We start from the raw sequence: 16,079 nt of genomic DNA, 5'->3' as shown, positions 1-16,079 counted from the left end.
TAGAAGGTGGAAGGCTCTCCTTTTGCTCACATTCCAACTTGTAATGAATCTTCTAAGGCTGAGTATCTCCGCGAACCTAAGCTATACTAAATATTGGTTCCAGGAGAATTGATACTGGTATCTCCAAAAGTATGGGGTGTGTATATACTTATAGGCATATACCATATATAAAATATGGTCTGTGCTTGTGTATATAGATATACAAATAATCTATGCCTATAGCTAGCCATACACCAGTACGTCCCTCCCGCGCGCGGGCCGCGAGGGGAAGCGGCGGCGCGCCGGGGCGCCGCGGGCGCGCGCACTACCCGGCATGCAGCGGGCGCGGGGCTCGCAGGAAGATGGCGGCGCCGCTAGAGGAGTACGAGAAGGAGGCGGGCTGCGTCCCCATCCTGCACCCGGAGGTGCGAGCGGCCCGCCGGGCGGGAGCTGGGCGCGGGAGCGGGGCTCGGGGCGCGGCTGGGACGGCGTGCCGCCGTGGGGCAGGGGGGGAGTGGGGCTCGGCGGGCGGGCGGGGTGCACGGAGGGCGGGAGGTGCGCCGCCGCCCCCCGCCGCCGGCCTGGGTGTGCGCGGCGGCGGGCCGGGGTGGGTAGGGCCGGGCAGGGCGGGGAGGCGGGTGCGGGTGGCGGGGAGCAGTGCGAGGTCCACCGCCTGGCCCTCCCGTGCGCCCTCGCCGGCGGTCCCGCCCGTCCCTGAGTCGGGGGGCGAAGCAGCGGCGGGGGCAGAGGCGCCCGGGTGGTGCCGCGGCAGCGGTCCCTGAGCGGCAGCCCGGGGGAAGCGGCTCGGAGGCGAAGGAATAAATGTTTCCCCTTGCGTTTGGATGGCACTGGTCTGCAGCTCACCCGCAGGTCGGGTCCGGCCCCATCCAGCCCAGCGCTCCCCGTGTGGCGTGGGCTTATTTTGAGAGCAAGCGGTCTGTTTTTTCCAGTGTGTTGGCAGTAGGAGGAATGTTTACAGGTAACATGTAGAGGTCGTTTCGTGCCATTTTTTTTACCCTTCTATTGTGCCGCCCACCTTGCAGCATGTGTGTATTCTTGGGGACTAGTATGACTGTTTTGAAATGTATTTTAAATAGTTTAGAAAAGCTTTTACGTGTGGACTTGTCACCTGATACGTTAAGGACTGTAAGAATTGATTTTTCAGCTTACAAAACAGATAAGTGCATATGTCAGGCTCCAGTTTTTGCTAAACAGATGGTATCCTTTTTCTTAAACAGTGTCTTAAAAGAATGTTAGTTTATTTGATGACTGAAGAGGCTCTGTAGGCCTCTATATGTGATCGTGTATCTTACCTACTCTGCCTCTCTAAACTGTGCTCATGACCAGTCTGTTCTGAAGGGTAATTAGCAAAGCAATAAACCCCAAGTGTCTTGATTATTTTTTTTTTGTTCTTGTTTTTGTTTTTGTATTTTTTTATTATTTTTGGGCTTTATTTTAAGGGATTTGTATAGACTGTTGCTACATGTTTCTTCAGCCTAACTGGAGTCAGACTAAATGCAGTACCATCGGTAGCAGTGTCTGATGATTTTCAGAGGTGACACAAGTTTTCAGTAGTGATCCACACTCTGTAGGATATTGATGTTCTTTGAAAGAAAGTGTTCTTAACTTGTGGAAGCTTCAGATAGGCAGTCTAAGACTGGAAAATGGAATAAAAAGCATTTACGGCTTGTCAGAAAACCATTGTGTTTTAAAGATTGAAGATTCGTGTTCGTTAACTTTGAGTAATTACTGTATAGCAGACTAAAATCTCTCAATTTAAATTGGTAGTCTAGCTAGTTAATCTGGTAGAATTTTATGCTGTTCCTTTGATGCATAAAGTCAAATGTGTTTACAAAAGATGGGAAAGGAAGCTAATATATATAGCATGCTGTACCATCAACTGGAGTCTTTTAATATGCAATAATTATCACTCGTTTGGAGAGAGTTTTATTTGAGTTTTCCAGAAATGCTGAGTATCTGACTAGATCTTTTTTGTACTCACAAAATAGTGTCTACATGGATTTCAGTGAGTGTTTCCTTGTTCCCTAAAGTCTTTGTACAGATAAGCTTTAAAAGAGAAGGATGTTTCTCATGTTGGTGGTGAGACAGACTGACTGTTAACAGATACTCAAGAAATACTCTTTTAAAAACTTACGGATTCTGTGCCATAGCAGAGCTGTATTGTCACAGACCTGCCCTCTAAACAATGCAGTGCATCTGTATTCAGTCATTTTTTTTTGAGGGTCGGGGGCCTTGATACTTGGTGATTTCCACTTTTTTCAAGAAAATAGCACCATGTCCTTATGTAAGTAGTGACATTGGAGCATATAATCAGTTTCAACATTTGTATACTTTTAAAACCCATGCTTTTTATAGGACTGTCAAAATCTTTACTTTTTTTTTTGTTTGTTTGTTTCATGGTGCTGTTGTTTATTTTAGATGTCTTTTTCAGGTATTTTTTCCATGCCTTTTTTATGAGGCTTTTGCTTCTTGCTGTCTTTTTGTATTGACTAATTTGGATTACTTTCAAATAGTTAGAAGTTTTTGTGGGTTTTTTTTTGTTTGTTTGTTTTGAAGAGATGTGTTTGTTTTTATATGGGCTCTAAGGCTTTGCATTTTGCCATGAAATACTAGAATACAATATTAATGTTGTAGGAGAGAGATTCTTAGAAATAGTGAAAAATTACTTAAATACTGGCGTGCTGGGAGATCTGTTTATTTATTTATTTGTGAAAGACTCAGTTTAAAGTGATTCAGTAACTTCGGTACGAAGAGGTAGAAATTGATGAAAATATGAATGCTTTAGGAAACTTATGTTGGGACTGCTTTTTATGGGGTTTGTGTGGTATCTTGCTGACTGGGTTCTTGGGCCTCCCTTGCTCCCTCTCTCATGAATGCAAGTTGAACTTAAGTAATGGACTCTTCTTTTCAAGGATATTTATTCTTTCTTATGAGAAGTTCAATTTAGTATGACAGTGTAGATCTCACTCTTCTCTTCTAGCTGTAAGATTACTAGTGGAACAACAAAGCTTATGAAGATAATTTTAGTGGTGAAGTACAACAAATAGTATTAATTGCACATGTAATACTTGTAGAATGATCTTATAGTATATGATAAATGCTCAGAGAACTGCTGGCTAACTAATACATCTTGGAAATAGTTGTTAGGATTATTCCTGAATGTCATTATTCCTAAAAGTCTTGCAGGAGTTAGTCTACTAGACTCAGTCTTTTTTCATTAATGATTTGGAAGTAATATCACAGTTGTCATTAATAGAACTTGCAGACAAACAAGATGGATGGATGCTAAGCAGGGAGGATGGAACTGTACAAAACCATCTAGAATTCACGTGAAGTTATGCTGGTAAAGCAGGCACACCTTAGTGCAGCTATATTCAAAGTAAATTGATGGTAAGGAACATATGCACGGGATTGTATCCCAAAAGTTATTGATTGATAGGATACAAATATGAACAAGCACTTCAGCAGAAGTTCCCAGTATAATGCTTTGTTTAGAAATGTGTAAGAACAAGGAGAGGATTTTTGGCTGAACATGTGGTAATGCTAATGGTGAAGTTTTGTCTTTAAAAATTATTGTTAAATAGTGAAGAGTATGGGAAATAATTAAAAATTATTTTAATAATGCTTTATGGTAAAAGGCCTGCAAAAGCCCCGTTCACATTATCTAAAAAAGTGAGAAGTATCTTTTTTTCCCCTGTGTGAGTATTTTCGTACTGAAATCCAGTGCTTTACTCAGTTTATGCTTAACAAGATCCAATGACTGGAAAGTGAACTTGAATGGGATCAAATTGAAAAGCACAAAGTGGTAAATGCTGAGGATGAATAATCATTGTAACCAAGGAAGGAGGGCAGTGGTGGATTATCCAGCTGTTGATGTGTTCAGCTGGAGTTTAGATATCTTTCTAGAGATCAAATGCGAGTTTTTTAATTCTGCAACTGGATAACTGAGTGGTGTATCAAATACGTGAATATAGAGGAGTATAGACTGTTGGAGTGACTCTGATTCATATACATGAATTCTTCAGCAGGGTTGGGAAGTGCATGGATGACCAAAGGGAGCCTTGTGGGTGTAGGTCTTGGAGCAGACACGGCATTGGTTGACCTGCAGTGTGATATGGTAGCTCCCTGAGGGACGCAGAGCACCCTACGATGGCAGAGTAACACTGGGCTAAGTAGTCCCTGCTGGTTTGTTTCTTTCTCCCACTGTTTGGGTTTCTGGTGACAGAATGGCAAACTCTGCTTCCTTTTATACAGTGTAGCCCTGGTATGGGAGTGCTGCTTATGCTGCTTATGTTTGTTATCCTTTGAATAAGTTATTTTAGTAGGCCAACAGACCCCCTGACTTTAAATTCCTTGTATCTTCTAAATAAGAGCGAGTTCCTGATTGTTCTGTGGTGGGTGATGATAAGTTTGGATGTTTAATTCTGTAATTCAAGGGGCGGGGAGGCAGGAGAATTTTAGAAAATGGATTTTGCTTGTAATGCTCTTTTATATTTGAAAAATATTCTAGATGTGGGCCTAGTATGGCCCTAACTGCCAAAGGTATTGCAGCTGTTGAGGGCTGCATCTCTTCCTAAATGGTAAGAACTATTACTGGGGAGGAAGATCTGGTTTGTTACTTCAGTGTAGTGCATTTACTGGTGTCAGGTAGTATGGGATATATTTGAGACAGATGGAAGTTACTGTTTATTACAGATTTCTTTTGGCATTAAAAAAGTCTTGTCTGAGAACCATCTTCCTGCAAAGTTGAAAAGCGATGTTAATAGTTATGGGCCCTGTTTGACAGGAGTTTTTCCCAGATGGAAGCTGTCATTCTTACCTTTGTTTCTCTCCTTATGGTTCAGTTTGTAACTACCTAGGAAGTTAGAAGCGTATCCTGGTATTCCTTGTTGGTGATTTGAACAAAACAAGTAAACCTACTGTAGATAGCTTTGCTCTAATTTTTTCTGTTCAAGATTTCAGTGAAAGGCCTGACTTTACCATCCAGCTCTATTCTCTGTGGAGCTCTGTAGCTGTTGTTGGGGTTGTACTTCAGTGCAGATTGTTCTTAATTGTCCTGTACAGATACAGGACTTATTGTGTTGTTAAGTCAGGATCACTCCAGAGACTAGTCTTGCATTTGTGAGCTCATTCAAAGATCAGGTATCACTTATTATACTGCTTAAAAAGGAGAACAGAACTGTGATGTCTCAGACAAATTAGCATACTTGATATTGAAGGTTGAACCTTGCTTTGTGTATCTTGGGTAGCTTCAGAGGTTGAGGCTGGAGAGGACTGCAAATCTAATCCAACCTTGTATTGCAGGCTGAAGTTTTTTTAACGAATTCTTTTTATCACCAGAATACTTATCATAAAGTGAAAAAAAACCCAAACAAAATCTTACCATAATAGATCATTTTGCATAGCTGGGAAAGTTGCCCTCAAATATAATTAGTCTGTTTAAGAATTAAACATGTTTCTAGTCTGAATTTTATTTCTGTTAGTTACATCTTGAGAGATATCTGTCCAAACATAGGTCTGTCTGTTTATTTAAGATGCTGATGATTATCAGATCCCTACACTACTGTTACAGTCTGCAGTCCTCCTGACCCTTTTGAGTCTCTGATGTTCAGTCATCCTTCCAGTGTTTTCATGTCTTTGCTCTCGGTGCTTTAGCTGTTGGAGGAACTTGGGAACAGAGCACTATTCTGGCAGTCACACAGTTGTGGTAGTAAACACCTCTGGATGCCCCATCCCTGGAAGGTTTCAAGGCCAGGCTGGATGGGGCTCTGAGCTCTTGTGAAAGGTGTCCTTGCCCATGGCAGAGGGGTTTGAACTAGATGGGCTTCAAGGTCCCTTCCAACCAAGGCCATCCTATGATACCTGCTCATCATTCCCCACACGTATATTTGTACTGGTTTTGTTGGGAATTGCGTTACACTGGAAACTTGTACCCAGATAATGACCATCTGTTCGCAATCATTTCTAGGATGGGTCTTCATTTTAGATAGGACTTTTGTTGATATTTAAAAAACCCTGATTTTGTCCTGTCCCAACATTCCCCAAGTTGTATCAGAAACAGAGTATTAGTTGTTCCACTTTTTCTCTCTCCACACACTCTGTGCCCTCCCCTCCGTGTTAGCATTACCTCTAACTGTTGGTTACTTCTAGGTTGCAGACAATGGTGAAATAGGGTGGGGTCAAGGTACAGGCTCTAAAGGATGCTTAGTGTTTTCATATTGACACTTCTCTGGGGGTTTAAAAATGGGAGCTACTGAGAAGATAAAGAGGGTTTTTTTGGAGCATATTCCTTAACTAGGAGAGTGTGTATAGTAGTCACAAAGCAAATTATAAGAATGAAGCTTGCTCACCTTTAGTTTTTAATACATGCAAGATAGACCACATTAACTTTCATTATATTCTAATTTTTTAATCAAAATATCAGTCCCAAACATTAACCCAAACACTTTGGACATTAACTGTGTTTGACCATTGCTACTACTTTATCAAATGAAAGTGACAGCTTTAATTTCCTATGAAGCCATGGTACTAGTCTTTGCTAGTCTGCTATATTATTAGTATTTGCTTTTTTGTCTGTTCTGTATCAAAACCTAGAAAAGCTAGCAATAACTTAAAATGGTAACTGTTTATAACCCATGTCATCTTGTATCCACACTGCAGGAGTTTCTTCTGGCTTCATGAATAGCAATATTCTTGTCTTTTGGACTATATGGTTGACCTAAACAACCTTTATTTTAAAAAAGTTTAATACTTGTTCTATTAGAAAGCATTTTATTGTGGCAATTTAAATTTTCTGGCCAGACTGTTTGTTCTGCACTTACCTAATATTTTCAAACTTTGTGGGTTTGTGTTTTTGTATTGACAGTTCTATCAGTTCTTACTTTGTAATCTTGACAACTTTTGTTAATTTCTTTTATTGCTAGGATGGTGCTTGCCCTTCTAGGGATAGGGATGTATTGTATCCTTTTGCTAGCGTTTCAGTTTTTTTGTATTTTTCTAATTTGTCATGGTCATTGTCAATGCTTCTCTTGCCATTCTTACAAAGTTGTTCTTACTTTCTTTGTAAACTGTTCAGTTTTTCACTGCTCTGGTCTTTCTCAGCGGTAAAATTGTCGCTTCTTGGGCATCTGGTAAAACACTTAAACTAGTTTTTTAACTATTTACAGTTTTTGTTATACATATTTTCTTCTGATTTGGGCAGTAATTGATTTTAAAGTTAAAAACTTGTTTTCAGACAGGCCATCATAATGCATAAGTTATAAACATCTGGTTTGACCCAACTTTGTGTTGATTCAGTTTTCCTTTGCTTATTAAGCACAGGCCTTATTTCTCTCAGATTTTACGTAAGATTAGTCTTTCAACAGTGCTTGTTTCACTGTGTTTGCCTGTTTGCCTAGGAAAGTAATGAGACTTTATGAATGTGGAAGAAAGTCTACAGAATTAAGGAGGAAAATGTTTGTTTGCTGTTTGCTTGAAAACTGAACAATACTGCCATTGGTACTGACATGTTTAGACAGGAACAGCCTCAGTAATTGATATTTCAGCATGCACACTGTCCTCTGTGGCTTTTCAAAGACAGTATGAGATAAAGATTTGACTTTCAGGGTATCCTTGTAGTTGAGAGAACACTGGGATATATTACAAATGAGACTGTGGAGCAAAGTAGAAGGCTTTTTCTGAAGTCAAAGGGAGTCTGGATGAATTGAAGCCTTGGGCCTGTCATGCTCAGTATGTGGTGCAACATCAGACTACAATTTGTCTTCTGCAATTTTGAGATCTAGCAGTTTCTTCCTACACTTGCAGGATGCCCTGAGGTATGTAGAAGCGTTTCCTTGGTCCTCTCTATAAGGAAGGAGGTACCAAAAATGGAGGGTAGTGGGAATGCTGTGGTCAGAACTTGGAAAGCTCCTCAAGATCAGGAGAAGATGTCTCAAGAAGGAGGGAGCGCAGTAGGAAGAGAGGGAAGACGTCCGAGCATGCTCTGAGAACATTTGCATTGCTGGCTCTGAAGGATGCAATTTTTATGATTGAGTCTAAGCCGGTCTCAAGCCATGGTGGAACCCAGACACAGCTCCTCACCCTTCTTGGGGTGAGCTCTTGCAGTTGTGTGGCCAGTAGGTGACTTGGGGTAGTACTTGCTTGGTGAGTCTGACCTGATCTGACACTGTTACTTTGCTGTTGTGAGAATGGGTAAGAGGTAATGGAGAAGGTGCAGCCAGGACCAGGAATGTGATCACCTGCCTGATGGCAGGTCACTTTTAGCTTGTCTTAAGCTGATTGTGATTTAGATGCTTTTGGCTTTACTCATATGCCAGTGATGCTTATCTGGTCCCAGGATGAGCCAGTTCAGGGAAGTAAATCAGTAGAAAATGCATCCAGTAAAAAGAAAGCGCTTTGAATAACTTTTTGCCAGTTTGCTAAGCCTACTCATGGAAGGATCAAGTGCACTAAAGTACTGACAGAAGGTAGACAGTGAGCTGGCAGTCCTGGTTTGGAAAGTGAGGAGCTGGAGAGAATGGGACCGTTCTTCAGTGTCAGACCATGGATTCACTGAGCTGTCTCATTTGCTGCAGGAGATTGACTATTAGCATGATTAGAAGCACCTTTCATGCACTTCCTAGTTGTGGTGGGTTAAGCAGCATGTGTTTATCATAAGTGGGAATGGGAGTTTGCTTTGCTGGCTGTTGATGTAAGGCTCCATTGGCCTCTGCAAGGTTGAGATGGGAATGGTGAATTGAAATTTCTTGTAAGGATTGAGCACAACTTGTACTAACTTTTTTTCTGTATCTGCCAAAGAGAAAAGAATATCTGTAGCTAGCTTGACTGCTCGTTGTGACATGTGCACTTGCTGGTGCTCTAATTCTTGATGAATGAAAAAGACATTTACCTTTGAAAAAGACTTTTAAGAATATACTTTTCTGTGAATTTTAAAAAGAGGACTGTTTTTTCTTCAAGTAGTTGAGTATCAGGGTTGAGCTAGATACATACTTGGGTGCATTTTTGAAGTTTAGCACTTAGGTCTTTCAGGGATATTTTTTTTTTTTTTACGTTAATGGCTGTGTAAGCTTGTGTATTGTGAGATCTAGACCTGTGTAAATCACTTGGAAAAAGAATAGGTTAATTTTTGCCAAAATCCTTAGATTTTTGGCTCAGAACACAATGCAACACTCTGTGAAAAGAAAGCCAAAAAGGTAAATGTACATGTTAATCTAAGTTGCTGACTAAACAAAAGGTTTATAGTGAGCTTTACACCACAACATTTTAAGCTTTTAGTTTTTTTAACCTTTACAGATGCTAGTAAATGTAGCTCTTTTAAATAGCACTTGCTTTTGATGCTGTGTGTGCAAACACAAAGCCTCTTGAAAAGCCTATTTGTGATGCTATGGCTTCCTAAACTATAACACTGTTTAATTTAGGAGCATCTTCAAGGAAATGACTAGAATGTAGTTGACTGGTTGTGGGTGCTTGTTTTCTTCCTCGTTATCAGCTGTCCTTTAAATCACATGCGCTCTGACCTCTGCATAGAGTGGTTGGATAAGAGGTCTAGTTGAGCGTCTCTAACTCATTATGTAAAAAATTAGATCTATGTTGGAGAGTATGCAGGATTATGTTCTGTGTGTGATGGCTGACTTGCTTGTGTGTGGAAATCTGTAGCAGCAAAAGGACCACTTCATGGTCCTTTATGGTTTAAGGTGAGCCTTTTCTCCATCTATTTCACCACTTTTTAAAGAAAGCATTGTCAAACTACAGATTGATTAAAAAAAAAGATTTAAGTATTTGGTACAGATTTATTTCCATTGTTTATGTATTCTATAATTAGCTTCTTTAGGGATTTCCGTAAACGAATCTTGTCTTTTAGTGTGTCAAGAAACTGTGCAAATAGACCAGAATTGTAGGAGGTAAACTGAACAGACTTCACAATATGCAGTAAAATGTAAAAAGTAATGGAAAACAGTCACAGAAATTGAATAGAAGTTTATTTTGTTATGTCATACTCATTTGGTGTAATTTAATGCTGTAATGGGGCAGGGAGAATCCAAGGGTTAAGGACCAAAGTAAGGCAAGTCTGATGGTATATATTTGTAAGCCAGACACTGAACTTTTTTTTAAAAATGCATAATTTGATCAGTTAATAAAAAAAATGATATGGCATGCTTTTTTCTTCCATGGAGAATGTAGTCTGGTTTAGGTGGAAATTTTCTAGCACGCGTTAGCTTAACTTTAGGTGTATGTGAATCATCCTGGTCCAGACAATCTAACAGCTCATAGCAGCTGTACGCTTTGGCTCCTCAAAGTTGTGAACCTACATAGCCCTAGAGAATTCTTAACTTTCTGGGCTAGGTCTTTGTGTGAGTATGAGAAGGATCAGACTGTTTCCACTTGATGACAGTCAACAGATTAGCTGTTGCAGCAGGAAATGTTGGGAGAAACTGGATTCTAGAGAAGAATGTCTGTAAAGAATTGATTGTGATTCTCTCTAAAACTATGACATTTTAGCCTGTTTCTGTGACTTTGTGTGTTGCAGAATTAGTTGAAGGGGTAGGGGAAGGAAAGTTACCATAAACTTTAGAAGAGGATCTTTCATTAAAATTATTAAAATAACCGGCAGTATCTCTTTTTTGTTGTTGTCATTTGTGTTTGATTGATTTGCTTGTATTTATTTTCTAAGCATTTTTCTATTAGTGTTAGTTCATGAGTGACTGGTCTTCGTGTATATAAATGAATGTGGGTGTTTATAATATGTAAATAACTATGTATAAATTGGTCTGTATAGATTCTTGCACCTTTTTAAAAGTAGGAGGAAAACTGGGAGAGCAAACTAAAAAGGTTATAGTAAATGAAGAACAGGAAAATTGAACAGGAATTATTTAATACTAACCTCCAGTATTCCCTGTTAAATGTAACACACATACATGAGGATTATTATTTAGCTTCCCTGAAATAGTTGCAGTCACTTCTAATTTTATTATGATTCTCTGACTGCAGCCAGATACGAAAACAGTGTAGACATTAATTAAAAAAGAAATTATTTTGTTTTTGTTAAGAAGCACAGGCAATAGTATGCAATATTTTCTGGAAGGTAATACTTTTATTTCTAAGTTTTTATTTTAAAATTTGTTAGTATTTTCTCTTTAAGTCTCAATTATCTTGGTCACCATTCAGAATTTGAGTGTCTGATTTTGATCATGGTATCACTTCCTTGCAGCAACATTGCATAATGTTAAAGGAAAAGCAGTCCTAGCCATCTGTTAATGCCTACCAGAGCCATGTGTGGCAGCTGTAAGCAGCAGTTCTTTCCTCCCTTCCTTATGTCCAAGCAGGCATATTGACCTATTCATATCCTTCTGCTATGTATAATTGTGAATTATGAAATTGCTGTCTCAGAATAATTCAGTCTTGGTCATCTTTTTCTTTCATGCATACCTTCATATTTTTTTTCTGTAAATACTATTCTCAGAATCCTTAAGGTTATTTCATTTAGGCTTTTTTATTGGAAAAGATTAAAAGCTTTGAGTATTGAGAGGAAATGAGCATAACTTTACTTGTGTGTTTGGTTATGAGGAGGACTGATTGGGATTGCCGATATCAGCACAGCTTCCAAGAATAAACACTTTTTCCCCCTCATCTCCCCTGTACTTCTTGCTTTTTCCTTTGGAGTTATATTTCATATTTTGCATTATCTTCTCTTTCCCCATCTTACTGGTCCTATTTTCCAGAGGAAAAATTTTTTCTCTATGTTGTTCCTTTTTTTACCGAAACATGTCTTTTTTTTGTTGTTGTTGTTTTTAAAGCATTATTCTCTTTTGTGGTTTTTTTTCCTGCACTGCATTACTTGTGCATCTGTGCAAGCAGTCTGCACATTTTGTGACTAATGAGTAATGACAAAATAGTCACAGATGCCTATGAGTGATTAGGGCCTTGTCAAAGGATAGTCACTGAAATGGGAAGCTTATCTAGAAGTAGTGATCCTTGGTAGGAGTGGGGGAACCAAATTTGATTCTTACAGGTAAACAAAATTTGTCTTTCTTGCAACCTTCTAAGCTAGCCAACTCTAGCAATTTCTAAGCAGAATAATTTTCTTCAACCTGTCAGCCCAACTTCTTGGGTATTTAAAAGCTGTGGTGTGTTCCATGATTGCTTAGTCAAATTAACAATTAGCAGCTGTGGAAACGTTCCTGCTACCTTCTGTTGACTTGCTTTTCCTTTCTGAGTGGCTCTGGAGCCTGTGTTTTCACAGAAGAAACAGATTCAGCTTGCTGTCCTACTAAAAGATAGAGTTTTCTATTTCTTGTTGTTCCCCCCTTCCCCTTTCCTGTAATGGAGTGGAGTGGGCGTGGTGTGACCATAGCTCCAAATACCAGAGCTGGCTTGAGTTAGGCAGCAGGAGCATGGAACCAAGAGCAGTGGGAAAGAGTGGGCAGAGGAATGACCTTTCTCTTTTAGCAAAGGTAACAACTTTGGCTCAAGTCCTACTTGGAAATGGCTCCTTGAAACAGGATGAAATAACTAGAGACTACTGTTTGCAACTTACTTATTTTATATCAGTGACATCAGGCCTCTGCTCTACTACCTTCTTACTAGTTTTCCTGACTCTCAGCTGGGGAAGAGCCGTTGTCACTAAAGATCAAAATAGCAAAAATCAAGTGCACTTGGGTTTCAATTAGGTTTTCATCTTATGATTGGCTGTTAGGGTTTTTTAACAGCTGATCATAATTGAAAAATTAAATTTTCCTGGAATAAATATTTTCATCAAAAAAGGGAAAATATTTTAACACTTGGGAAATGTTGTTGAAGCCATTTGTGAATGCAGTTTATACTCTAGGCTCAAAATGTTATGTTGCTACTTTATTATCAATCTGTCATATCATATGTTTAAAAAAATCATAGTAGTTTCAAGAATTTAAAGTATATTCCTAAAATTTGTGTGAGGGCGTGTGAATTTAGGGGAGGTTCATTCTTTTAGGTGGGAACTTAAAAGCCTAAACTCATTATTTTTCACTTTTTAATGCTTATTTCTGTTCCTTTAGTAGTGGGAGTCAGGTAATCTAGATCATTGTAGGATTTAAAAGTTAAGCTTTCTCTTCTGTCCAGCAAGTTGGAGGAAGTAATCGCTATTTTGTGTGTTACTATTTTTTGTTAACTCTGAAAAGAGATACTATGTAAATGTCATAAGTGTGATTTCTCTCTATCTTAGCTGCTGCTGCAGAATGACCCACACTGGGCAAATTGCCCCCGATGTAGCACCACTGCGGGTGGTCCTGCTGGGGCTGAGCAGCCTGTGTAATGCCTGGGCACAGCCAGCTTTGTTCAAGCAGCCTGCCGTCCGCTTAGAGATGTGCCTGGGTGTGTTACGGCAGCATCTGATGGTCGTGCCTGCGCTGAAGCTGTTGTCTGTGGGAGCAATGCATGTAAAAAGAGATTGTGTTTAATATCACCAGGTTTTTAAATGGCAGTCTTTTAAATTGCTATGCGAAACATTTAGAAATGGGAAATGTGCCACCTTGAGCAGGTACCTGGTTTGCATTCATTCATTGTAGGTCTTCTAAAGGTCTCCTACCTCAGGCTGTCAGTTGTTCTCCTGTTATTGGTAGCTTGCCCAGTTAGTGGCGTAAACCTATGTTGCATTCTCTTAATATTAGTCTTTGATTATTTCTTTCTAAATCATTCTTTCTAGAATAATTAGGAGAAACTACTCTTCTGCATTTATATTCTGGTGCCCTAGCCCTGCACAGGAATTTCAGAACCTTGAAAACAATTATTTTCAGTTTCTAGCTGCTACCTTGCTTCTTTTCTTTTTGCCTTATCAGCCAAGCACAGTGTGTAACAGCATTATTTGCATTGACTTGGTCCAAATCGCCTATCAGTAGGTGAATCAACTATGACTGCGATTCACAAAATCTAGGTTTTCTTTTCTCCTGATTCCTGATAGCTTTTTGACTTAAGAACCCAGAGGTTACTCTGCAGATTACAGTCGTAAACTAGGCACTCATAATGCCAGGTAAGAGCTATCCCTAGCAGAATGGCTCTTGCAGTAGCCAGCATGCTACTGTGAGCCAGCATGCAACTGCCAAGTTGCATAGATAATAATGACTGATAAATTTTGAGTCTAAGATTGGGAGTCTGTGTCTGGGCTGCAGAGAACTGACTGTATTGGCTGAGAATTCAGATTTTATATGCTTTCCTGTGATGTACTGTTAAAGATTTACTTCCAAAATGAGCTGTGTCTGCATGTTCTTTTCAGGCACATCTAAAGTCATCCTTTTTTCCACAGTTTACACTGTGCTATAGAAGACTCCGTGGTATGATTTTGGAGGCTGTGATGCTCATAAAACTTTGAGGATTTTAGGAATTGTTTCAGCTATTCCTAAATGTAAAATATGAACTCAACTCTCTTAATAAATTATAAAACATAGGGCTCACTTTAAGTTTATATTTGTTGTGAGTCTTTATATTAAACAAATGGATTGTAGCTGCTCAGGTATGTACTGGGGGGGAAAAAGGGGAGAACTGTTTCTTGCTTAGTTGTGTCTCATGCATCACTTGTGATCACCTCAAATGTTTTTTGACTTCAGCTATTTTGTATTGATGTATATTGAAACTTACAAATTCTGTTAAAAAGAGTAGTTCAGAGATGCTATCAGTACAAAAGAAATATATATATTTTTAAAGGTACTGTCATTAGCTTTAAGTCATTAGGAAACTAGTAAGCAGGAGTTAATACCACCTCTCACTTTTTAAAATTTACATGGTTATTAGTTAATACCTGAAGTTTTGTTGTATTCTCTTAAACCTTTTTGTGGAAACATTAGTATCATAAGGCTGTGATTTCATGATCACTCTAGGCTGACATTAATGTACACTGCTTGAGAATGCTCTCTTGACTGGCTACTGTAGGCTCAAGGGAACGGAAACCATGTTTGCATGCTTGAAGTGGTCAGGAAAATGCAGGTTAGTAAAAATAGTGTTCTCTGGTACACTAATATATGACTGAAAGACAGCCAGAGTTTCTCAGTTTGTTTTTAATAATTGTTAGATGAGAGACTTTTCCCCCTTCCAGTAGCTGTGGGAGGCTCAAAAATACATCAGACTACTGTCTCCTCATCAAGATGCTCCAGGACAGTGAATATTTCTTTGTTCAGGTCTCTGCCTACTTATCCTTCTAGCTTTTCAGGGTCTGAGCATTACAAGTTGATATGTAAAATCCTGCTGCAGATGTGTGGTGTAATAATGGGGTAACAGAGATAGTATAAATCCTGCTTTTTTCCTAATATGATGGACAAGAAAAAAAATAATGTGGAACAAACTAATGAATATAGCCTTCTCTTATATTTTACTTTCTCTTTTAAATTGTAATGATCTCTGGTATCTTTTCCAGCATCTTTTACTCCAGATAACACTCTGGCTTACCTGGTAGCTGAGGGAAAAAAGGCTTGGTTAAGCTGTTGCCTTCTTCAGATACAAAGCAAAGCTATGCTTCTGAATTATAAGAGGATTGTTTGTAACATATGACTTGGATGACAGCAGATGCCCTGTTACATTTTTAGGTTGTCTCTCCTGTAGAGATGGCAACAGAGCAACCTTCCTGCTGGGCCGGCTATGCTTAATTGGTTCATCTAGGTAATTTTTCAGGCTTGGAAAGAAAAATTAAATGCTGCAGAATGACATTGTGGTCAAGAAAAGATATAATCTGCTGATCACTTAGGTACTGTGGAAACGGAAAAAATTGTTTTTCTGAAGAAAAGCTGTGCGTAAGAATAAGTCTATTTTGATAACAAAGACTTGCTGCACTAGTATCAGTGTTAACTGTGTTCTGGTTATAAAGCTCTAAATGATTCAATTTTGTGAAAGATTTTTTTTTAGAGTATAAATTTTCATAGTTTATCTAACTATATAAATTACTATATTAATTTAGTGCAACAAAATGTACTTAATGCATTAGAAATTCTTACTTGGATTTTTTCCTCCTGTCTGAAATAGGTATATTGTATGTAACAAATACAAACATGCTCAACTGAAGTTACTCAATTTTTAAGTAAATACTGAGAGTTTTCAGCTTTGCAACTAGACTAATTTCTTGA

The 16,079-nt window shown here is 39.0% G+C and overlaps 1 protein-coding gene across 1 annotated transcript in view; it reads left to right on the top strand.

The window, feature by feature from the left end:
* The first annotated feature begins 306 nt into the window (after nt 1-306).
* The window catches only part of ZDHHC17 (zinc finger DHHC-type palmitoyltransferase 17), a 67,784-nt gene continuing 52,011 nt past the window's right edge, over nt 307-16,079 (top strand). The window contains exon 1 of the mRNA XM_042017703.1: nt 307-404. Within this exon, the coding sequence (XP_041873637.1) occupies nt 342-404 (63 nt within the window). The 5' untranslated portion in view covers nt 307-341. The remainder of the gene's footprint in view (nt 405-16,079) is intronic.

This window comes from Corvus kubaryi, unplaced genomic scaffold (assembly GCF_017639235.1).
Source record: "Corvus kubaryi isolate FWS band 111438036 unplaced genomic scaffold, C.kubaryi_AGA036_p1.0 137, whole genome shotgun sequence".
Lineage (NCBI taxonomy): Eukaryota > Metazoa > Chordata > Aves > Passeriformes > Corvidae > Corvus > Corvus kubaryi.
This window is presented reverse-complemented; position numbering and strand designations above follow the sequence as displayed.